At 35.6% G+C, this 24294-nt stretch overlaps 1 protein-coding gene across 9 annotated transcripts in view; it reads left to right on the plus strand.

Moving 5' to 3' along the window:
* Window positions 1–24294, plus strand: part of LOC136208457 (uncharacterized) — a 39095-nt gene extending 14801 nt beyond the window's left edge. For 7 of the 9 annotated variants that reach the window (XM_065999353.1, XM_065999354.1, XM_065999349.1 and 4 more), the window contains 29 exons: window positions 1658–1716; window positions 1854–1953; window positions 3765–3938; window positions 4021–4137; window positions 4756–5036; window positions 5124–6703; window positions 6801–7957; window positions 9415–9543; window positions 9628–9783; window positions 10238–10855; window positions 10972–11043; window positions 11135–11590; window positions 11710–11893; window positions 11978–12728; window positions 12835–12951; window positions 13342–13615; window positions 16030–16143; window positions 16225–16308; window positions 17906–17956; window positions 18034–18213; window positions 18316–18602; window positions 18678–19037; window positions 19120–19183; window positions 19849–19995; window positions 20222–20326; window positions 20402–20512; window positions 20609–20707; window positions 21461–21530; window positions 23322–24294. In XM_065999353.1, coding sequence (XP_065855425.1) covers window positions 1658–1716; window positions 1854–1953; window positions 3765–3938; window positions 4021–4137; window positions 4756–5036; window positions 5124–6703; window positions 6801–7957; window positions 9415–9543; window positions 9628–9783; window positions 10238–10855; window positions 10972–11043; window positions 11135–11590; window positions 11710–11893; window positions 11978–12728; window positions 12835–12951; window positions 13342–13615; window positions 16030–16143; window positions 16225–16308; window positions 17906–17956; window positions 18034–18213; window positions 18316–18602; window positions 18678–19037; window positions 19120–19183; window positions 19849–19995; window positions 20222–20326; window positions 20402–20512; window positions 20609–20707; window positions 21461–21530; window positions 23322–24055 — 8631 coding nt within the window. In that variant the 3' untranslated portion in view covers window positions 24056–24294. The remainder of the gene's footprint in view (window positions 1–1657; window positions 1717–1853; window positions 1954–3764; window positions 3939–4020; window positions 4138–4755; window positions 5037–5123; window positions 6704–6800; window positions 7958–9414; window positions 9544–9627; window positions 9784–10237; window positions 10856–10971; window positions 11044–11134; window positions 11591–11709; window positions 11894–11977; window positions 12729–12834; window positions 12952–13341; window positions 13616–16029; window positions 16144–16224; window positions 16309–17905; window positions 17957–18033; window positions 18214–18315; window positions 18603–18677; window positions 19038–19119; window positions 19184–19848; window positions 19996–20221; window positions 20327–20401; window positions 20513–20608; window positions 20708–21460; window positions 21531–23321) is intronic. The other 2 variants (XM_065999356.1, XM_065999357.1) reach the window with 1 other exon arrangement.

Raw genomic sequence — 24294 nt, forward strand, 5'->3', positions numbered from 1 at the left:
ATGTTTAACTTCATGTTCGTCATGCAATTTTATATATTAATTTTACTACCATAAGAGCTTTTAGCACTCTGTACTTCCCCAAATAGCAGTTAGCTATTTTTTTTCAAGGGGATTATAGATCTGAAAATATTTTTTAGCATTTCCTATTGTACTTTCTAGGATTTTCGGCATCAAATGGTGGTGATTGGGTTCACCTTCACAAAACTCTCATTTCTCAAATTGCCATTATTTCAAACTTGTTCATCTTTGACCTTAGGGGGTAGGAAATTACCTCTTTCAGAGTGTGAATCTGTGATTGGCATGAGTGATGACCTGATATTCTGATTGAGATCAATGTTGCTATAATACCATTGGAGTCTTCGGTTCTTCAGGCTCTAATATCATTCTACTATATTTTCAGTTCAATGCTTAGACCTATAACTTGCAAACGTGAATTGAAAGCTTATGAAGTTGAAAGTTCAATGAGATCTCTTTTATTTTTTTATTGTTGTATACATGAACAACAATCCTGCCTTTACAGTGTAATTATACTGCAAAGTTTTGAATTAAGAAATAACTGAACTCATTTTCATTGTGGTTACACCTTTATGTGCTATAGATTCTCTCCTCTGTAACCACCTTGCCAAGTAGGGTATCCTGCCTGATCTATCTTCTGCCTTTTGTATTGGATATCTTCTTCGAAGTTCTGTGATGTCAGCTTGCCGATTCACTGAATACCTCCTCTGCAAGCACCTTGTCTCTTGTAATGTCACCTTAGCATGGTTGAATGTGGAAATATCTTCTTTGTAGTTTGTTTATCCTTTAGACCTTGTGAACTTCAGTAAGGTGGACTTTATAAAGCACGGATACCTCTAAGAGGCTAGCGTACAAGTGTCAGACACTTTGGGGACACGGGCACGCATGGACACGTAGTGGACACGCCAAATTTGTGTCCCTTTTTTTTTAATATGGGGACACAGGGGCAGTTGTGGGATAAGGATCCTTAAGTCAATTATGTAAAATATAGGGTTCTTTTAAATAACTTCAAACCCTATGTATGTATAAAATTAAACTAAACGTCTAAACCATAGATAGCAGCCAGCCAAGCTATTTATCTCTAACTCTCAACATTTCTTAAATCTCTTGTTTCGGTTTCCTTCTTTCGTTTTCCTATTTACAACTCAATTCTTTTTCCCCTTTTCTCAAGGATTGATGGTGCAGGGATCCTTGAGGTTGCCAATCTATCTCCTGATGAACCGGAATTTGAGTCATTGGTGTTTGTAGATGACGAAGAAATAGATCAAGTGCTTGAAATTGTTTTAGATTAGTCTTCAGAATTGGTAGTTTAAATAGTTTGAATTATTAAATATTTATTTTTTATGAATTAATGAATAATTTTTTATGAATTAATTTTTTATGAATGTTATTTATAGTTTATATATTTATATATCTTCTAAATGTTTCATTATAAATTTAATAATAGAAATATAGGCATTTTCCTCTATATCCTTTTCTCATATTTTGTAAAAATGCCATTTTCCGTACAGTAAGTCGATGCTTCATAGGATTGACCATTATTAAATTTTGAGCAGAGTTCTTTTTTTCTTCTACTTTTTGATGTGCAATTACACTATGCTGCTCAATAATGTCAATAATTTCAGTACTGATGCGACAACAGGTTCTTTGGTCATTTAATGGGTTTAAAGATACCAAGACTCGCTTATCATCAAAAGCTGAGTAAGTGCTCTTGACACTTCAGATGCCTACTTATTTTACTAAGTAGTTGTTTTTCATTGGTAATGCTGTGAAGTCTTATAACAATATGTCATGCATGCTCATGGTTTTATATTTATGTTTATATATGAATTTTGCAGATATACTATGTCAAGTCAAGGAAAATTGAGATGGGATGTCAGAATCTTGGATATTACTATTAATGTTCCTGGCCATGCCATTTCAGAACCATGTACCTTGGTAAACTCGAGTGACATCATCTTGAACTAGCTTCAGTATTGTGTTATATTTGTTTGTTTTGTTCCTATGGCTCTTTCTCTTTCTCTTTTGTTATATTATCATTGATTTTTTTATAAACTCATCCTTCCATTTGTAACGTATATTCCATCTATTGTGTTATCCTTGGTGAAATATGTGTTCCCTTCAATAATATTGTTCTGTCTACTTTGTGTTTATGTTTTTACTGATTCACATATTACGGTTCAGCTTAAACTCCACACGTCTTGTAGGACTTGGGGTTAAAAACTGAGTGTGGCTGTCACTATTTGGGTGCTGCTATGTTAAAAACGAGATGGGACCACCATAATACATGAAACTGAAGATCAGTTGGGTGCTGCTATGTAATCTATCTTGTCAGATATTAATATGAAGTGGACCTTTAACTATAAGCTTGAGCTTTTAGTTCAATTGGTTCCATGATATGGTATCAGAGCCAGTTTGACCAAGTGGTCCAGGGTTCGCTGGCAGCCCCATTTGTTGATTTAATTGCAGGACATAGTAATATGGGCCTGTGTTGTGCACGCTTCAAGCCCAGTGGGCATTCACGTGTGGGGGTGTGTCAGATATTAATATGAAGTGGACCTTTAACTATAAGCTTGAGCTTTTAGTTCAATTGGTTCCATGACATATCTAAATGATTGGACGTTTCTGCTAACTTCATAATGCAGATGAAATGACTACCATAAAAAAATTGAATAGAGCTTGCAGGTGCATCATAGTTGTTAGAATCGTGAGTCGACGCAACTCGTACGATTCGATGCGATTCAGGCAGATTTCGAGTCTATCGTACGACTCGAAACCTTCCTGAATCGGCCGAGTCACCTGATTCAGTCGATTCATGGCACTATTTGAATTTTTTTTTTTTTTTAATTTTTAAAAACTGGATAAATCGTACACAGAATTGGGGAGGGAGATGACTCTTGAACTTTTATAAAACAAAAAAAACTGCAGAAGTTATGAAATTAGACAGTTATGAAATTGAAAAGGTTTATGACTCTTTACTGCAGAATTATTAAATTATGATGAGTTATGAAATTATGAGTTATAAACATACAGATGTTTCAAATAATTTATGACTCTTGACTTCAGTGAAGTTATGAAATTGAAAAGGTTTCCAGATGACTCTTCAACTTTTGATGATGATTCTTTTCATGTTGATGCATTGTTTGGCAATTAGTTTTATTAGGATTGCATTAAATTTGAATTTTAACTTAAGTATTTAGATGATAACTTGATATAATTTCTATTTGGATAGTAAAATTGCATTTTTAGACTCATATTTAAAGTTAAATATGGTTAATATTTTATCTTTTATAATATTTTGAATTTGATCTGAATCTTACGATTCGGTTCGATTCACGAGTCTCGATTCACAAAATGAGATTTCGAGTCACGAGTCGAATCTCGATTTAACAACTATGAGGTGCATTATTATTATCTACACGGAATTATGAATGAAGAATATCTCCTGTAATTGTTGAGAAAAATGCTGTCTTACATAACGATTCTTGAAATAATGTAAGAATCCATGTAGTTGGCACATATATTAGTTCATACCTCCCATTACTTGATAGTGTAAAAAATATTTGTTTCATTAGGCCTTAACTTTTGGTTTCTGCGACAGAAAAAAGTCAGCAATTTTCATTAAGTTTTAGGTTCAGTATGCTTGTAGTTCATTGTCATTTTAGACTGCCACTGGTTTAGAGAATCATTATATTGATTTCTATTTGTTGAATTATCTGTGTCCTAATATGACCTGCTTTGTTTGCTAGGCTTTGCAACTGGGTTCTCTTCTTTATACATCCAAATATGATCCAGAGTCGATTGTTTCTACTACTCAAGAAGAAAAACCATTATCAAATTCAGCATTTCTTGCTGAGTTTTTTAATAAGTTCCAAGTTCAAGACCTCTATAATTGCTTTTCTGTCAAACTTGAGAATTTTGAGGTGAGCTCCACTTTTTGGTGTGGTTTGTGTGAGTTGTTTCAGTTATAGTGCTCCTAAAGCAAGTTCTTAACTTATGCTGCAGCTAAAGCTAGTCTTCCCTCAAGTTGCTCGGACGATCAGCATCTTGGAGAAATTTTGTGCTTCTATTACTCTTGTGTCTTGCATCATTTCTGATGAATCAATTTTAAAACAGGCAGAGGTAACCAAAGCTAACCTAGATAATTTTAAAACATTGTTCATTATCATCGTATACTCAATAGCAAATAATATAATCTTCTACCGTATATTAATTATTGTCTCGTGCTGCTGTAATTTATAAGCTTTTACATCATCTGATTAGAATAGATTAGACTCTGCTACATACACAGTAGAGATGATTGTTGTTATAATATGCTATACGAGAGAAAAGTGAGGCTAGTATTTTAAACAATTTTCTAGATGCTGTTATGGTTCTGTCACCACTTCTTGAGTTGTTTTGATTTTCTTTCTTCAAGTTGGAAGAGAGAACTCGGTGGAGGCAGATGCAAGCCCTAGTTGCTTGGTGTAATCGGAAGAGATACAGATGGGGTTGTAAATTATGACATGCCATGAGATTGTATCAGTGTTTATTAATTTGTGTTCCAGTGATATTAAGGATGAGTTGCTCATTCTGTACGTGAAGTTTTATGTTCTGCATATATGTCTGTCTTCAGTAAAATTTTAGAATTTGTAATGCAGTGATGAAATCTTATTCTAAATTGCCATGTTTTGTCCATGTTGTTTTCCTTGATATTTCTTTTCCAGCATTTCACTCACTAAATTTTTTCCCGAATGTCAGGTGTACATCAATCTACCTTCAGTGGTTGCTAATTTTTCTCCATCAATATATGAATCGATACAGGCATTGGTAGCACACCTAGATAACCTTAGTTCAACAACTAGTTCTCAGATGCTAAAAAATCCCTATTCACTTAATGTTCTGTCAAATCAACCTACGGTTTCTACCTTTGGGTTTTCTGTTTCAGCAAAATTGAAGTCTTTGAGTTTCCGTGTTGACCTTGCAGATGATGAGGAAAGTAGTTCTGTCCTCATGCTTTTACTTCAAGAATTAGATATTTGGTAAGCTGTATGCTCCTCATGACTGCGTATTTTGTTGCTCAGACTCAGAATTTCACACAATTTTAGTGACTTCTGTATTAATTGCAGGTATTCTCATACAGAATCTGAGGAGTGTTTTGTCTGTACCAAAGCATTGAAGATGACATGCTGTCTGAAAGGTGAAACTGATAGCTGTGTTCTGTTTTCATCCGGAAACCAATTTGCTTCTGATGTTGCACATCATCAATATTTGGGTATTGAAGTAATAAATGAAGATGAAAATTGTTGCAATAAGGGTGCATCAATGAAGGCACCCTTCCATTTGCATTATGAAGGTCACAGAAGTGTGGATTCTGTTTTTCATGAGTGCAGAGTATGCTTAAATGATGCTGATGTCCATTGCTATCCCCATATAATTGGGTTATTGGTTGGCTTCTGTGAAAAATTATCTTCATGTGATGTATCTTTTAGATGCGACTTACCCGTCAGTGCTCAGAACAGCAGAGTTGCAAGTAAAAAGCCTTGTTTTTGGTTTGAAAGGTTTGGTTACTCAAATTTCTCTGACACTGGATGCTTTGACCATGATAGCATTCCTTTGGACTACTTTCCATTCATTACAATCTCCAATTCCAGTTCTCTTGTTAGCCTTGAGAGTTCACTTTGTCATTCAATTCCTAACTTGAGGAAATCCTTTAGATTAAGGGACACAAAATTCACAGGTCCGAAGTTCAGTTTAAGGAAGGAATCTACAATCTCTTATATCTCACCAGTTATGCATAAATCTGGTAGGGATGAATTTCCTGCACCAGAAGGTTCCTGTGATGCAAATATTTCTAAGATTGATGCCAGTCTTTGTGGAGTGAAAATACATTTCCATGATTCCTCTTCTATTATTGCTACTATAACGATACCAACCTCTAGATCTTCACTTTTACTTCAACAAGACTTCATGGATTTGTTGTGTTCCACGGAAGGGTTACTCCTCACATCATCTTGGTGGACTAAAAATCTCAAAGGTTTTCTTTGGGGTCCCTCATTATCAAATCTATCCTCTGTTTTAAATCTGCGTGTGAGAAAAGGGGCTGGATCATTGTCTTCCCAACTTGAAGTTAGCATTGGTGTTCAACATGTCCACTGCTTTTTGCCACCTGAGTATTTGGCTATTATAATAGGTTACTTTTCATTATCCGATTGGAGTTCAAGTTTGAGTGAACAGCCTGTTACTGCAAATTGTGATTTTACTGAAACAGAAAAAGGTAGCCCAGCTATTTATAAGTTTGAGATACTGGATTCCACTTTGATTTTTCCTGTGGAACAAGATGATCATCAGTTTCTGAGTATAGAACTTCCACAGATTTATTGTAATTTCATCCTTGAATGTTCTTCAGATGATGTATTAAGGGGTATTCCCTGTGAGTGTATGGTTCCTGCTCATAAACTTGCCAAAGAAAATAACTCTTTGAATTTATTTGGAAGAGACGTTTTGATGTCACTTATTTCTTACCAGAGTGATGAATATGGTAACATAATGCTCAACAATGATACTGCATGTCAGAATATCCCATTAATTGCACCACTTACTGCTGATATTTGGGCTAGACTTCCCTGTGAAAGTGAATCCTGCCTGAATAGTTCTGGCTCCACATGTATCATGTTTAGGATTGCCAATTGCCAAGTTCATATAGATGGTAGGTTATGTTTGAATTCAAACTTCCATTGAAATTCATAGTAATTGTTTTTTCTTTCAGTTATCTTTTCCAACTAATGCTTCTGTTTTAATGGTAGATTGCAGTTCGTTGGATGGAGTTGGGGCAGTTTTGGATGTCATAAATCAGTTCTCTTTGGTTGAGTATCAATCCAAATGTTTCTCCTCTGATATTTTAGGATTTTATCAGCTGATGAGAAGTCCGAAAGAAAATGGTGCAGCTCTACCAATTGCCTCAGGCACAGTGTTTACAGATGCTCGATGCTACATTGATTCTCTGTCAATAACTCTCTATCAATCGAAAAGGGATTCAATTTTGGGAAAACCAATAACGAAGGTTGATATGCAATTTAAATGCTCTGTATCTTTGATAAATGAGACACCCACAGACTTAGACTTGAGGTTTTCTTATTTGACGGTCCATTCATTACTTAATTCTGTCATGATAGCACAATGCCGTGATCCGCTGTCAGCTTCATCGGCTTTTCATATATGTTTCTCAAAGTCAAGTGAAGGTGATAACGAGTTTCATATTTCTCTTCCTTCTCTCAATATCTGGCTACATTTTGCGGATTGGTCTACAGTCATCGATTTCTACAATTCTTATTTGGAAAAAAGTGATGAAGCTGAAGCAATGAAATCATCTTCTAACAGTCCATCTAAAGATATGGCTCATCCAGTTTCTCAAAATTCTCTTCTAAATAAAAGTTCGGAGTCTTGTCAGGCAAAAGAGCATAAAAAGCTTGATTCACTTGTCGTCACTTTGAGGTCGGAAAATATTGGCCTTATGATTCACGTTCCTGTTGGGGCCATTGAAACATCATTGCCCTCTGATGCTTCTGAAGGGAAAAACAGCAAATATATAGTAGTTACTGCACATAGTAGGAACAGTGAACTATTAGTGATTGGCAGAACAGTGAAATTGAAATCTATATTGGAGAAAACAAATGCCAGTCTGAAGACACATGAGGACAGAAGCATTATTACTCGTCCTTTCTTCCAAACATCCCAAGTTACTGTAACGACTGAGATTCATAATGATCAAATGGACGATGCCGTTGTTGGACTGGAGATTCAGGTTGATCGCTTAGATGTGTGGCTGTCCTATCACGTATTCTGCTTCTGGTATGGTGCACAGTTTGACATTCCTGAGGCTAGATCTTCTCATTCTTCATTTGGAAGTGTAGACTGCAAAATCCAATCAAGGAAAATTTCACTTCTGATATCAGATGAGAGGGTATATTTCTCTGAGTAACTTATGATCTTTTCCTTTTCCTGTCACTATCAGCAATCATGAATGCATCTATTATTATTAGCTCAGGAATGAGTTTTCCTGTGGCACTTCATGTTTTTTCTTTGTAACTCTAAGATTTTTGCTTCAAAAGGTTCCGCAAATAGTATCAAATTTCTAGCTTGATTACATATTAAAAAATATGGTCGGTGTCCAAAGATACCAGGATTGTACTAGCACATCGGCTGAAGATCCATACGTACCATACTTCCTAGGGTTTACATTTTGTCTGTAAATATTTCAGATTCATTGTTCAAAGACCTGCTTTAGGGGTGGGGATTCCCCGAAAACCGCTGGGATCCAAACCCACGGGGGCAGGGAATCACCGAATTATTTGGGGCACGGGTGGGGGCAGGGGAAATTTTATCCCTGAAGACTAAATTTGGGTGGGGGTACCACCCCCGAACCGTGGGGATCCCCTCCCCGCCCCTGAACAAAACCCCATGGGGATCCCCGAAAAATCTCCGAAATTATATTTTATATAAATAATATTAATAAGATATTTTTTTATAAGTTAACATTTGCTTGTTATTTTAAATTGTGTTAATTTGGAATTACTTATAGTTTTTGAAATAAGAAAACTATAGTTTTGAAAATACTTATAGTTTTTTAAATTGCTTATAGTTTCTCTATTATATGTCCTGAACATTTTCGCTCACCCTCTTTCTTTGAGAAATAAAAGGCATTAGGTATATCATATCATTAAAAGGCAAAGCCTGCAAGGTTTTGATAATATAATAGTTTATTCTCTCTTATGTTTCTTTTACAACTTAGTTTCCATCAGTTGATACATTCAGTGTTCAAAGACCTGCTTTCTTAGCAACTTGAGATGTGTACAAGATTTTTTTCAATCTATACTAATAAGAAGGCCTTCTATTGTTTTCTCATTTGCTTTATTATTGATCAAGAAAGAAGAGTGGCATTGAGGAAGAATGTCATTTAGCTTCCTCAGTAAAGGAAAGGGTTAATTCAAAGATATTTGAATTGGTATCATTTCAAGAATTGCATTGTTTTGTAGATGCATACATGAGAAAATTTCATTACTTGGTGACTAACTCTCCATTTAACGCGGTGGTGGTCCATTTTTGCAACTACTTTTTATTTTTTATTTTTGTCAATTAAATTTTGGAAGCATGATTGGCAACTGTTTCCTTCTGATAAATTATTTCATTTCTTAAAATTAGTTGAGACATACTAAAAGTTTGAAATCTAGCAAAGTCACCCAAATAACGTTGATCTTCCAAATTCTGTCCCTCCCTGAAACCACCTCTATTCGCTGGTATATATCTGAAAGATATGCTGAAGACTGATAAAATAGTCCAGCCATTATGTGGCTGTGACTCCACCTCCTTAAAAATTATTCTACATTTATTTATTGCTAACTTTTCTCTATTATCATGTAGTGGAGCTGCGGTATACCTCTCCTGGAAATTCTCATGAGAAACTTCTTTTTACATGTTGTCAATGCTGGAAGTAGTTTGGAGAGCAGAATGGCGAGTGACCTTGAAGTGAATTATAATAACTTTCAGAAGGTATATTACTAAAGGTAGCATTAGTGCAATTCTTCTATTTTTGACAATAAATTATTATTCTTTGCTTTACATGTATACTTGTAGGTCGTTTGGGAGCCATTCCTCGAGCCTTGGAAGTTTCAAATAAGTTTATTTAGAAGACATAAAATGAGTACTCTCCTAAACAGTTCCATCATCACAGATATCAATCTCTCGTCGACTGCACCACTTAACTTGAATGTTACAGAATCTCTTATTGAGGTAAAATTTTATTACATGCTTACCACTTTACCTTTTGAATTACGCAAGGATGCCTCTTGAGATAGATTGCATTTCGAATGTACATCTAGTTTGAAGTTCATCAAATTGATTAGAGAGATACTGATAGGCTTAATGAGAGGCATTTAGCAAAAGATCTTTCAGCTTGGCATCTTACTGTAAGAAATGGTTGTGTTTATGTTGACAGTTCTCTCATTTGCTCCAAAAGATCGTGGTGTATGTATGCCAAAGCTTGTCTTAGTGGATTTTTATTGATGTCTTATTTTTCACAGACATGAATCTATGGTTTGATCAAAACAATCTTTTCCTGACTTATATGTAAAGCAGGACGAGTTCAAAGTTAAGTGTATCATAATTGGCTCTAAAAATGCATGTTTACATCTTTTTTCTTAATGAAACAATGAAAAACTCACTAACTCCTGTTTTCCACTCAAAGTGTGTTTCCAGGACAGTTGAAATGGTTCAAGATGCTCAACATCCTATGGAACCAGCTGATTGCTGTGAAAATGAGAAATCATTGAATTCTCAGATTATAGAAACTACAGGTGGAGGAAGATATGCTCCCTATATTCTTCAAAATCTGACTTCTTTGCCCCTTGTATACCATGTTTTCCAAGAGCTGGTCAATGCTGACGAGTTAGGTGCCTCAGAAATGGAGGATGGAGTAACAGTTCAACCAGGTGCTTCCGTTCCTATATATCTGAATGAAACTCCTGAGAAGCAACTGTTCCGGTTCAGACCTGCTGATTCTTCTGACAGGCTCAACGAGAGACAGTCAAGTGGAGTTGTTCATCATTTTATGTGCATTCAACTTGAAGGAATGTCTTTGCCTTCTGCTTCTGTTTCAATGGATTTTGTAGGACTTACTTGTTTTGAGGTTGATTTTTCAAAGGCTTCAAACAAAGTTGAAGTTGAGAAAAGAGGGGATCTTTCTAAATTGGCTAGAAATGGCGAAGGAAATGTTAGATCTAATGCAAACAGTGGATTTTCTGTTCCTGTTGTGTTTGATGTTTCAATGCAGCGTTACAGCAAATTATTGCGATTGTACTCAACTGTATGTATGGTTTTTTTGAGGAGCTTTTGTTCTCATCATCTATATGATTTATATGCTAAGTTCTCATTTATTATGGCATAACCTATATTACTTATATGCTACTTTTCATGATTTAGGTCATAGTTTCAAATTTAACATCAGTGCCACTGGAATTAAGGTTTGATATTCCTTTTGGACTAGCCCCAAAGGTATGAACTAAAAGAAAATTTTCCTAAAAATTTCAACTTTGGATTTGTGGTTTTATATTTCCTCAATATCCAAGATATTTCGTTATTTCAGATCCTAGATCCAATATATCCTGGACAAGAGGTTCCACTTCCTTTGCATTTGGCTGAAGCAGGTCGTTTAAGGTGGCATCCACTTGGGAGTTCTTATTTGTGGAGTGAAGTGCATGACCTCTCAAATATTCTTTCTCAGGAAATGAATACTGGTATTCTTAGATCTTTTGTTTGTTATCCGTCGCATCCCAGCAGCGATCCATTTCGGTGTTGCATTTCAGTGCAAAATGTTAGTGTCCCTTTAAGTTGCAAGACAGAGAAAGGTCCATCTCCTTATCCTAGTAGTACTTCAAAGCAATCCACTGAGAGTTGCAATAATGATAGGAAGCAGTCCAAGCAACGGCTAATTCATCAAGTGACCTTAAGTAGTCCACTGGTACTAACCAGCTACCTTCCAGATGCAGTATCAGTAACCGTTGAAAGTGGTGGGGTTATGTGTACGGAAGTTCTTTCAAAGGTTTGTAATCAAAATTCATAGAGATGAATTAGATGCTTGATATTTGAAGTACATTACCTCTTTCATTTTGACTGATTCAATCATTTCAACACCAAACATGTGGAAAATGTAATTTTCAGGTTGAAACTTCGTTTCATCATGTTGATCCTTCACATGATCTAGATCTGAAGTTCTGTATGCAAGGTTGCAAAGCTTCTTCTGTGAAATTTCCACGTGCAGAAACATTCAGTGCAATGGCCAAGTATAGTGGAACAAAGTTCTCTTTGATTGAGACTATGACCTTCAACCCCATATCTGATTGTGGTATATAATCTGTCTTACTGGTTTCTTTGGTTAATTGTATGTTGACATATTTTTTATGACATTATTTACATTGTATGCTTCTAGGTCCACTCTATGTTACTATGGAAAAGACAATGGATGCATTCTCTGGTGTGCGAAAGATCTTCATTTACGTGCCATTTTTATTATACAACTGTACGGGTCTTCCTCTCAATATTTCAGAATCTGATGGAGAAATAAAAGGATTCCACTATAGCATTCCATCCTGTTACTTAGTTGAACAGGAGCTTTTGCAAGACAGAAAAGATGGTCTCAGCCTTTTATCTGCTAACTGGGATTCGTGTGTTCTAGATACTCAAAATGCTGATCCAAGAAGTTCATTTGTGGACAATCACATTGTCTTCTCCAGGAAAAATGCTGATCCCCATGTGGATAGATTTATGTACAAGCCTGTGGTTTTATCTGGTTTCTGCAAATCTTTCCATGAGAAATCACAAAATCATGATTTAGTTGGTCACAAAGCTTCAAGGAGTATGTCTTCAACTGTTGAATCAACTTCAAGAAGTTCTGGCATTGTTGATACTGGATATGGAAAGCTTAGAGCTTACATGTATTCTCCTGCCATATCTTCTCTGAGTGAAGTTATGGTCAGAGTAAGGTGCTTGCCTGAACGTGGCAGAGAAGGACAAGCAAATTCTTCATGGTCCGAACCATTTCTTCTTGTTCCAACTACAGGGTCAAGCACTGTACTTATTCCCCAGTCATTGCCATATTCTGCATTTATCATATCTGTGACCTCTAGTGCTCTTGCGGGGCCATTTGCAGGGAGGACACAAGCCATTACGTTCCAGCCCAGGTAACAATTTTCGGTTATTGGAACAAGCCTTTATACTTAATATCAGACTTGTGGCATATTTGAATGAGGTTGCTTTACTGATTTTATTATTCTTTTCTTTCCACAGATATGTAATTAGCAATGCATGCAGAAGAGATTTATGTTTTAAGCAGAAAGGAACTGACGTTTTTGTGCAATTGGGCATTGGAGAGCATTCTCATCTTCACTGGACAGACAGAACAAGGTGCTCTACCTGTTTGTAATTTCTACATACACTACTGTGTACTGTTGCAATCTTTGATGTGGAAATGGCCTAATGAACATTATAATTAATTGCTCTAACAAACTGCCATGGCCCTTTACGACCTTATGGAAGCAAGTTTCTAGAAGAGGCTAATTGTAAAATATATGGATGTCATGGAATGACTATTCTAAACTGTTAAGATGAGGAAAACAAAAAGAACATTTTTTTTTTGAGAAACTATGGCATTCACTTAATGTTTGTCCTTTGTTTTGTCTTTCATCATAGTATGGGCAATAATACTTCCAATATTATTTTGTTAAGTCTCTTTTGTGCTGGTGGCAGTTGATTGTAATACCCATCTTCTTTCTTATATTTTTCTCCATATTGTAGGGACTTGTTGGTTTCTGTTCGATTTAATGAACCTGGTTGGCAATGGTCAGGCAGCTTCTTGCCAGATCGTCTTGGTGATACACAAGTTAAAATGAGGAACTATATCTCTGGTTCGGTAAATATGATAAGGGTGGAGATACAGAATGCTGATGTTTCCATTGGGGATGAAAAAGTCATTGGAAGCCTCCATGGAAATTCAGGGACAAATCTGATTCTCTTATCAGATGACGACACAGGCTTTATGCCATACAGGATTGATAACTTCTCCAAGGAGGTTGGTAATTCTTTAATCATTTCATCATACAGCGATTTACAAAATTATTGGTACAGAATTTATTGTGTTAATTTGAGCTCCTCTAAGATTCTGGTGATTAATTTGTTTTCTGCAGTAGAACCGAATCTATAACCGATGATTAATTTGTTTTCTATTAGTAGAACCAAATCAAAAACCATTTGGATGGAACCTATCGACAAAATATGAGTTTTTCATTATTATGACTTTGCACAGTTCGTATGGTTTGTGATTTTGGGGTTTTATGATGGTAATAATAAGATGAAAATGGGCGAGTGCTCAAATAAGATTCTAATATGATAAGAAAGACAAAAAGAAAGTCATAGCAAAGCTGGAAAACATGAAATATCCCTTGTTGTGGAAGACTTACAAGCAGCAAATGATGAAAAATTATGACCACTTAAGCCAAAAATCTAGCCTTCCATCACCCTCTGTGCATGGAAATTGGCAGAAAAAGTATACCATGTTGTTTGTTATAGACCCAAAGCCTAAGCCTCTTCAAGTATACAGCCGTTGCATTCATGGCAGCAAGAAATTGAACATTTCCTAGACCAAAGGTTGTTATTTATTTAATTCTAATTTAACTGCGTGTGGTTTATTTAAGTGTGTTTTGGTTTTAAGTCCTCCAACTTTAGTTGGTTATTTGGCAGTTCAGGCCGGCAGTTTATTTAATTCCTTTTATCTAATGAAGTTTTAAAGGGGCAGTGTTTAAGTTCCTTTTCATAAAAAATACAGAGATTTGAGGTTTTCTCTAATTATCCTCAAGTAGTAGCAATCATAGGTACCAAAAGCAGAAACTCGAAGAAGAATAGTTCTGATTTTGATTGGAGTCTTCTCACCAATCGACCCATAATTCGATCAGACTTTGGGCCAAAACATTGTTCCTCCTTTGCCAACAAATATAGAGGCATGATCTCCTCAGTTTGCTTGAATTTGTGGGGAATTATAAAGTCGTTTGAGACTTATCTTTTAGCTGTATTCTCTTTAACATATACTCTTGGCAGAAAATCCACCGCTCTTAAGTTCCATCATGATCATTTTGAATAATGCTTCGTTAGGCCTGCAAGAAAATAAAATAAAATAACGATGAGTTATCCAGATATGGTTTCTATTATTGAAGTGCCTTTCCACCTTGTTAAAGATAATGAAAACCATAGTTGTTAAAGGCCCACCTCGTGCGCGCCTGAGGCAAGACTCAGCATTCAGCGCCTCTGTGTGTGTGTGTGAGGCGGGCGATATCAGCCAGACACGTGCCTTGAGTGGGCCCCACCTAGGCTGTAGGGTTTTTTAGGGTTTTTAAGCTTCTAATCACAGCCATAGAAAGTCTGTATGATGGGCTCGGATTAAGTTAGAAAAAGGAAAAAAAAAGGAAAGGAAAGAGATGAGCTGCGATTCTAAAGGACATAAAACCCAAAACACTTAGCAGCTTCTCCTCCATTGATGTTGGATAGGGACTATAAAGACTAAAGAGTTTAGTCTTGCTTTGCTTAGGAAAAGTAGTTATTATTAGACTATTAGTTGTTAACTTAGTGTTTAGTTGAAGTTGAACTTTGGTCTTTAGATTTAAATTTTATTATGAATTATAATCATGTTTTTGTAGGTAATTAGAATTTATCTCATGCATTTTAGGATTAAGATTGTTATTATTTGTGTCATTTTAGAAATGTTATTTGTTATTTATAGTTTTATATGTTATTTTATTTTGGTGCGCCTTGTGTCGCTCAGGCGCGCACCTGATCCTTGCCCTTACTGCGCCTTTCACAACTATGATGAAAACCATTCTTATAAGCTTACCTATCACCTTTTGGTTGAATGGTTTCTTGACATGGTATCAATTTAGTGCCAGAGGTCGAGAGTTTGAATCTTGGCTTGCATTTTTATTAACTAAGTTTCAGCAAAGTATAGAGTAGGTTTGTGCTTGTCAAGTTTGAAAACCAAGAGGTTTCACATACATGCGGATGTTAGAGATAATGAAAATTATTATTGAAACTTTACCTATCAAGTTAAGCCTTTTTGGATTTTAACCTTTTTTTCAGTGGCTTATTAGTTTCCATCTCTTCGTGTAGCTTGTAAAGCGTATAGCATGCAAACTGATTTGACCTTGAGCATTTATATGCTAATTGCACTTGACGTCACATATTTTATTTGCCTATTAAAATAGATTTGTAAAAACATTGTTGATTTTGTACTACAGTGTAATTCTAGTATACTAATTGGGAATTTCTTGTTCTAGGCTTTATGTTTCCATTTGAATTTACCTTCAGCGTATACCTGAAAATTGGTTACAAATGCCAAATTCTCTAGAACCACAATAGTAAAAAAACGTTTTTGTTTTTTTGGGGTCATAGATTCCAAAGAGATCATACTAATTAATTATTCCTTACTTTACTATACAGAGGTTACGGATTTACCAGCAAAGGTGTGAAACATTTGACACTACCATTCAAATGTACTCTTCTTGCCCCTATGCGTGGGATGAACCCTACTATCCTCATCGTCTGACTGTTGAGGTATACACACCTTTTTCAATTCGCAGATGTTGTATACCTTTTGTTGCTTGTTACAGTCTCTTCTTTTCTTTTGTGAATAAGGTGCCTGGAGAACGCATTATAGGGTTGTATGCTCTTGATGATCTAAGAGAGTATTCACCAGTACACTTAAAGTCAACTTTTGAGGTACAAAGTTTTGGTCCTTATTTTGCTGCAGTAGTCCTAGTTATTTCAAGAAAGTGGAAGGCAATACATTGATTTGCTTTGAAGTATTTCCATACATCAATTTTTGCGGGTTATAGATGATTCAACAATCTTGGTGGTTAGAAAAACTTTAGAGGTAGAAATTTATGTACTAGTACCACGCAAAGAAAATAAAAATCTGAGGGAATTGTGCTAGGCTGGGTAGGCATTTCTTTTGCATGTCGATCACGTGTTTGAGAAAATTTCTGCATTTTTATTATTTATCTTAGAGCACCATTTGAATGTTGATGCCATGTTTTTCTTTCCTTTCTTTTGGCATGAAGCTTCAATAAAATTTTGACGTGAACATAACAGAAAGGACAATTATATAAAGTTTTGTCGAGATAAATTATTTTATATGGAAGTTGAAATAGAAACTAACTTTCATATCATACAAAAGCAAAAAGTATGCAGCTGTGAAATTTTCACCATTCTCAATCTTTTTGAATATTTTGTTTGACACCCCAGCATGTCTAGTGATTTGAAAAGTAAACCTTATGGGCTGTTACAAATTTCAGAAAGTAAACCAACTTATTTTTCTGGAGGAATATAAGGGGACGTATGGTTTAAACTTTGGAATCGGAATGGAAATGACTATTTATTTATGTTGTTTGGTTATATCTGAAAACGGAATCGAATTCTTTTAATGCTGTTTTGTTCTATAATGGATGGAATCAGAATCAACGCCAAACTATATATATATATGGTAAAGGCTATGGTTACTTTGTTTTTTTACAAAGTAAGTCTTACTTTGTGTGTTTTCACCATTAGATTAATTTTATGCTCCATCATCCAATGGTGAAAACACACCAAGTAATGGTACTTTGTCAAAAACAAAGTAACCATAGAAGGCACCTATATATATATATATATATATATATGATAAATTAGATATATATTTTTAAAACAATAATAATGATTATATTAAAATAATAAGAAACCCAGAACATAGAATAAATGCCAGTAATTTCATCCCCTTCCCTCAAAACCAATATTATATATATAAAATATTTAATGTTGAATTCCTTAACAATTTACGTGGTTTATCAAATAAAAAATAAAGAAAGACAACGTGGAGAGAAGTGGAAGTGAAAAATAACTGCAATTAAATTTGATTCCAACGGAAACATTTGTGATTACCATGGGTGTATGGGGGAATGACTAATTCCATCATTTGAAGGAATTACAATCCAATTCCATACCTAGAATTGGTTAAACAAACATTACGAATGGGAATTTTTCATTTCTATTCCGATTTCTTGATATTTCTTTAACCCAACCAAACACCCCTAATTGTCTTAAGAAAGAAAGCAAGACTGGGAGCACCTCTTTTCATGACGCTATCTACGCAATATATATTACCAAAATAGCATCAAGTTGTGAGAGAATGACAAAAATGTGCATTTATGAGAAAAGATACTTATATAAGGCTGTTAGTAAACCTTGTAACTTTGATATTTGATGACAGTTGGTTCTGATGTGTTCATCAAGGAGAAGTTACTTTTTTATGAGCTAAGTTTGAATGTTTTTCCCATTTCAGAAACCAGAAAGAACATTGATTTTATCTTCTTATGCTGACGGAGTAACTAAGGTTCGCTGCTGATACTTTGGGTGTGAGATACTTTGGTATTTGCATTTTAAATATCTCATAATAATTCCATTTCTCAGGTTCTTAGCATTGTTGATACGGAGTACCATGACTTGAAAGATCTGAAAAACCCATCTCCCTCTCTGTTTCGAGTGAACAGTAAATACGAGCAGAAACAAGACCACTTTGTTGATTACACAGAGAAGTTTTCTCTTGCTATTTCAAGCATTGGTATCTCCGTGGTTAATGCTTATCCACAGGTAAATCGATGAAGTTGTATATATATATATATATATATATATATATATGTTCTGGTTAATTTGCTGATCATGTTACTAACTCAAGCTTGTTCTCACTGTTAGGAACTGCTTTTTGCCTGTGCAAATGATGTTGCTCTTGATCTTCTTCAGAGTCTTGATCAACAAAAGCTTTCATTTCAAATGTCTTCGTTACAAATAGATAACCAGTTGCGTGCAACACCATATCCTGTTGTTCTTTCTTTTAATCCAGAATACAGAAAGAATGCAGCCAGCCAAAGAGTCAAGGATGATGTCGCAAAAGTTAAAAGCGAACCTGTAGTCTATCTGGCCATATCAACATGGAAGAAGAAAGATGCATCCTTGGTTTCATTTGAGTATATAAACTTAAGGTATCTATCATTCATTGAATCATTTGGTTGAATCAATACCTCTGGTGCTAATCATAATGTGTTAAATATTTGCAGTGTGGCAAATTTTCGTCTTGAGCTTGAGCAGGAACTTATATTAGGCTTGCTAGACTTCTTTAAATCTGTTTCTTCAAGCTTCCATAGCAAAACTGTTCCAATTTCAGACCTAGCATTTTATCCTCATATACACAATGTGGGTTTTACGCACATCCAGACTTATGAAAGTGTCAGAAATGGAGAAAGGCAACTGCATGGAGTCGATTTGTTTGAATTCAGTAAAAATCGACTATACAGTTTGTCTCTGCCTTCAGTTGTTCCAATTGGAGCACCTTGGCAAAAAATTTACCTTCTGGCCAGAAGACAAAAAAAAATTTACGTGGAACTGTTTGACTTAGCACCCATTAAATTTACTTTCAGGTGTGTCAATGGCTTTATTTTTTTTGCTATACTTAATGTATTGTTAAGTCAAACATAACCATGCTCTTTATTATTCTCACAGCTTTTCCAGCTCTCCATGGATACTTAGAAATGGCTTTCTAACATCCGGAGATTCAGTTATCCATGTATGTTTCCTTCCCTTCCCTTCCATTTGTTAAGTGTCATTGATAACTATTATATAAGTTCTTTTATTTTTTTTAGATTCTATTGATTTTGAGCATTTTTCTTTGAATATTATTGTCTGAACTTGCTTCATGGGACTCCCTTCTTCAAATTTTATACTTCAATACCTAATTTTGATAAGAAAAATAGAGACGAATTTTAGCTTCTTATCATGTACCTCATTTTGATAAGAAAAAAGGATAAGGTTCAAAAAAATTCCTCTGACGTTTTTGGGAAGTGCAGATAATACCCTAACTTAAAAAATAGTAAAATTTTGGGCTCAACGTTTTGAAATAGGAGCAATGTTAGGTGCAGGTAATGGAACCCATAAACGGGACTGTTACCTGGGTCCAAATTACTCGAGGAAACGTTGAGGGAAAAATAGTGTCATTTCTTATGTGAGCGGTATATATGCACTTTGCCAAAAATGTTTGGGGCAAATTGGAACCTCCCTTGATAAAATATTAAAATTATGCATGCCTTGAAAATGGGAGAAAATGCATAAGATAAATCACATGTTGCATTTCTCACATTCTTGTGCAAATGTCTATCAAAATTATGACGTTCTTACATCTGCAAATTGAGCTCTGATCTGCATTTTTTTATTCACAACTATAAATAATTCCAGAGAGGTCTAATGGCTCTTGCGGATGTTGAGGGAGCACGAATTAATCTCAAACAATTGACAATTGCACATCAGATGGCTAGTTGGGAGTCTATGCAGGATATACTCATCAGGCATTATGCTCGTCAACTTCTTCATGAGATGTACAAGGTGAAGACTATAATTATTTTAGCTGGTTCGGTTAGATCAATTCCTTTTCTATCCTTATAAGATTTGCTATCAACCGACTAGCCATTACAAATATCATTATTTGGCCACATTGTGATTTGTTCATTTGTTAACTTCAATACCTGGTTGGTGAAAGTAAGTTAACAACTTATGTTCAAACCAACGTGCCCATTGTGTTCCTTACATGTGAGAAACCTGCAATTTGCAGATCTTTGGTTCTGCTGGTGTTATAGGTAATCCTATGGGATTTGCAAGGAGTTTGGGACTTGGTATCAGAGATTTTTTATCTGTTCCAGCGAAAAGCATTTTGCAGGTAAGGCTTCATTTTTTATTGTATTTGTATTGCCTCTGTAGGCATTATACTGTAAGCTTTCTATTTTTTTTGCAGAGTCCTACCGGACTAATTACAGGCATGGCACAAGGCACCACTAGTCTTCTGAGCAACACAGTTTATGCTTTAAGTGATGCTACCACCCAATTCAGTAAAGCTGCACACAAGGTATCTCTATATCTGATTATTCTCCAGTGACTAGGGTGTGTGCGCGTGTGTGTATAACGGTGGATCCATGGATACTGATTTGTAATGCCTTTGTAGGGGATTGTTGCATTTACGTTTGATGACCAATCAAGGATGGAAAAACAACGGAAAGGCATACCTTCACAAAGTAAAGGTGTAATAAATGAAGTCTTGGAGGTAAAAAAATTCTTCAAATGTAAAATTCTTCCATGCTGACAGTCCTTGGTTTATCAAGCAAGTTGTTAATGAAACGCGACTTATTTGATTTACTAGCTTTCCTTGGTATAAACTCCTCTTTAGTAGTGTTTCCTTGGAAACTCCTGGAAACCAGTAAGACAGTTTCCGTGCGCGTTTCCGTAAATATTGAAAATAGGAAACTCGTTTCTGGTTCCGCCAGAAAACAAAATCCAACTCTAATTCCGATCCGACTATGTTTCTAGCTTATTGAAACTTCCTCTTTAGCTAGAACTTCTTAAATTGATGATAATTTCTATTCCACAATTTTTATTTTTATTTTCTGCTCACTGTTGTAATCATGGGCAGAATATAAACAGTCTTTTTAATTATTGTACTTTTAATATTTATAAATATGTCCCTATATTTTTAATATTTACACATTTCTCCCAGGTTTACGTTTCTTATGCATTTTAGAAATAACGTTTCCCATGTCTGTTAACATATTTGTGTACAGATATTTTAGCATGAGAGTTACATGTCAATAAAGGAAAACAGAAAATAGATGTGCAATATATAAGTTCAAAGCATCAAATCCCGATAGTACCTAGAACCATTCAACTCTAGCCAAAACTATAGTTTCAGTTAGCACATTATATGAATTATAAAATATTATGGGCTTTTGAATTATCAGGTCATGCAAATACATTTTGGTACCTATCATTTAACTTGATGTTATGCCTGTCGATATATCAGGGACTTACAGGTCTCCTTCAGTCGCCAATTAAGGAAGCAGAGAAACATGGTCTTCCAGGTGTCGTCTCAGGTAATGAATGCACCATAAATGTTTGTACTTTATGCCATGAGTTCGCTTTATTTTCATAACAATCTGGAGTGCCATACATGGTACGAAATTTTGTCAAAGGGTGGGAAACACTGACACTTCTAGGAGGATAACGTATGAGTGTCTGACACTCTGGGGACATGCACCCGACACTCCAGAATAAGTGTCCCCTCTTTTCTTTTTTTCTTTTTTTTTTTTAATATGAGGACACTTCTGGGACAGGGTTCTGAGTTAATTAAGTAGAATATTGGGTTTTTTATACTAATTTTACAAAAACCAGGGGTTGGTATGTAAAAAATAAAATAAAACCCAAATAAATAAAAAGAAATCAAAATCTTTTGGTAGCTTAAACAGTTAGTAGTAAATATTTCTTTTTGATGAATTAATGACTTATTATAGATGTTATTTAGGCTTAATACATATCCAGCCTCCTAAAGTTGTCCGTTTTATTCATTTAACCCCCTCAACTCAAGGGACATCCTTTTAACCCCTTTAACTTACCAAAAACACTACTATTGACCATCATAATCCTACGTGGCATTCACTTGGTCAATGATTGAGCTTCACGGATTGAAGGAGCGTGAAAGCCCTGAATTAATCAATTTCAACAGTAAAAAACAAAAGAAAACCCATATTTAATACTCAATTAATCAAAAAATCCGTAAACTCCATTCTCTTCTTCCTCGACTCTTCTTTTCCTCTGAATTCCATTCTTCAGCAGCTCTTCTTCGCGTGAAAGCAGTTCTTCTCATTTCACTTCAGCAGCTCTTCTTCACATCGCGTTCTGTAATCGAAATCGAGTTTCACGGATTTTCATCTTCGTCTTCAGCGTTTCTTTTCTTCTTCACGGATTCCATTTTTCTGGGTTTTTTTTTGTGTTCTGTAATCGAAATCAAGTTCGATTTTCATCCGGTCAGCTGTTATTGAAAGCGAAATCTGTTCATTCGGTCATTGGGCTTAGTGAAATCAAAATCTTCTTTTCTTATGGAAATCGAAATCTGTTAAAATCTGTTAAGATCTTTGGAAAGGTAAAAACGAAAACTAAAAATAAAATTGAGATATAAAAATGAGAAGAAGTGAAGGAGAAGAGAAATTAAACCTGGAATTTGTGATTGAATCATTTGGAAACAGAAGTTCTTTGAATTCCTGGAAAATGAAAGCATAACACAAAGAGAAAGAGAAGAAAGGAGAAGGTAAGGGAGAGAAGAGGGTTCTTTTGTCTTTTCACTATAATTATTAGAGGGTATTTTAGACTTTTTCTTTACACTGCTGACATGTCAAAATTTGTTGCCACGTGTCGAGCGCGTGTTGTATACGAAAATGAGTGCAGCTCAACATTTGAAAAAAGGGGGCCAATAGTAGTGTTTTTGGTAAGTTAAGGGGGTTAAAAGGATGTCCCTTGAGTTGAGGGGGTTAAATGAATAAAATGGACAACTTTAGGGGGTTGGATATGCATTAAGCCATGTTATTTATGATATATATATATATATATATATATAAAAATAAATATAAAAAATTGGCGTGTGCCACACCCGCACCCATTCGAGTACCCTTGTCGGTGCTTCCTAGGAATGCACCATAAATGTTTGTAGCATGAGTTGGCTTTATTTTCATAACTATCTGCAGTGCCATACTTTTGGTACGGAATTTTGTCAAATGGTGAAACGGATGAATGTACAGGGTCCGTTTTTCTGTTATAGTAGGATCAAATCCTGGATTAGGATCAGTTTATTTATTTATTCATAGTTGTTGCTGTTCATGATGTTGATGCAGGGATAGCTTTAGGAGTGACCGGACTTGTGGCAAGACCAGCAGCTAGTATCCTTGAGGTGACTGGCAAAACTGCCCAAAGTATCAGAAACAGAAGTAAATTATACCAAATCGGATTTCAACGGTATAGGGTCCGACTTCCTCGGCCTCTGAGTCGAGAAGTTCCTCTGAGACCGTACTCTCTAGAAGAAGCAGTTGGAACATCAGTGCTTATGGATGTTGATGACGGGTTGAAGCTAAAGGATGAAGTTTTTGTGATGTGCAAATCACTTAAACAAGCAGGCAAGTTTGTTGTCGTTACAGAGAGGTTGATGTTGATCGTGAGTTGTCCGAGTTTGGTGGAGTTAGGGACGCCTGAATTTCGTGGTGTACCGATCGATCCAGAATGGTTAATAGAGTCTGGAATTGGTTTGGATAGCGTGATCCATGTCGATACATCAGATGGAGTGGTACATATAGTTGGAAGTAGTTCAGATGGATTGGTGAGGCAAAACCAGTCGAAAAAAGGCGGTGGCAGTGGCGGAATGAGGACAAAGCACTGGAGTAATCCTTCGACTCGGCTCCCGCTTTTCCAAACCAACCTCGAATTGGGATCCGAAAAGGATGGCGAGGACTTGTTACAGATGTTATTGTCTATAATTGAACAAGGCAAAGCGCGTGGATGGGGCAGCTGTTATCTTGTGCATAAAAGCAATATCATTTGGAAAGAGGGCCATTCTTTACATATTGCTCGGTAGCTATGTTGCACGGACACTTCTCTTTCCGTTTCCATGTCCATGCAATATAGCTCAGTAGCCTAACTTTTTTCATGCCTCTTTAAATGGAGAGAAGTTACTTTTTTGGTGTATATTGTTGTAAATATACTAAAATATGTAGGTGTTAAATGTTACAAGAAATACAAAAGTAAAAAGGTTGGTTGGTGTACATAATATATATCACATAATTATGGGGAACCAGAAGTTTATCCTCAATGTAT

Source organism: Euphorbia lathyris, chromosome 10, assembly GCF_963576675.1.
Source record: "Euphorbia lathyris chromosome 10, ddEupLath1.1, whole genome shotgun sequence".
NCBI lineage: Eukaryota > Viridiplantae > Streptophyta > Magnoliopsida > Malpighiales > Euphorbiaceae > Euphorbia > Euphorbia lathyris.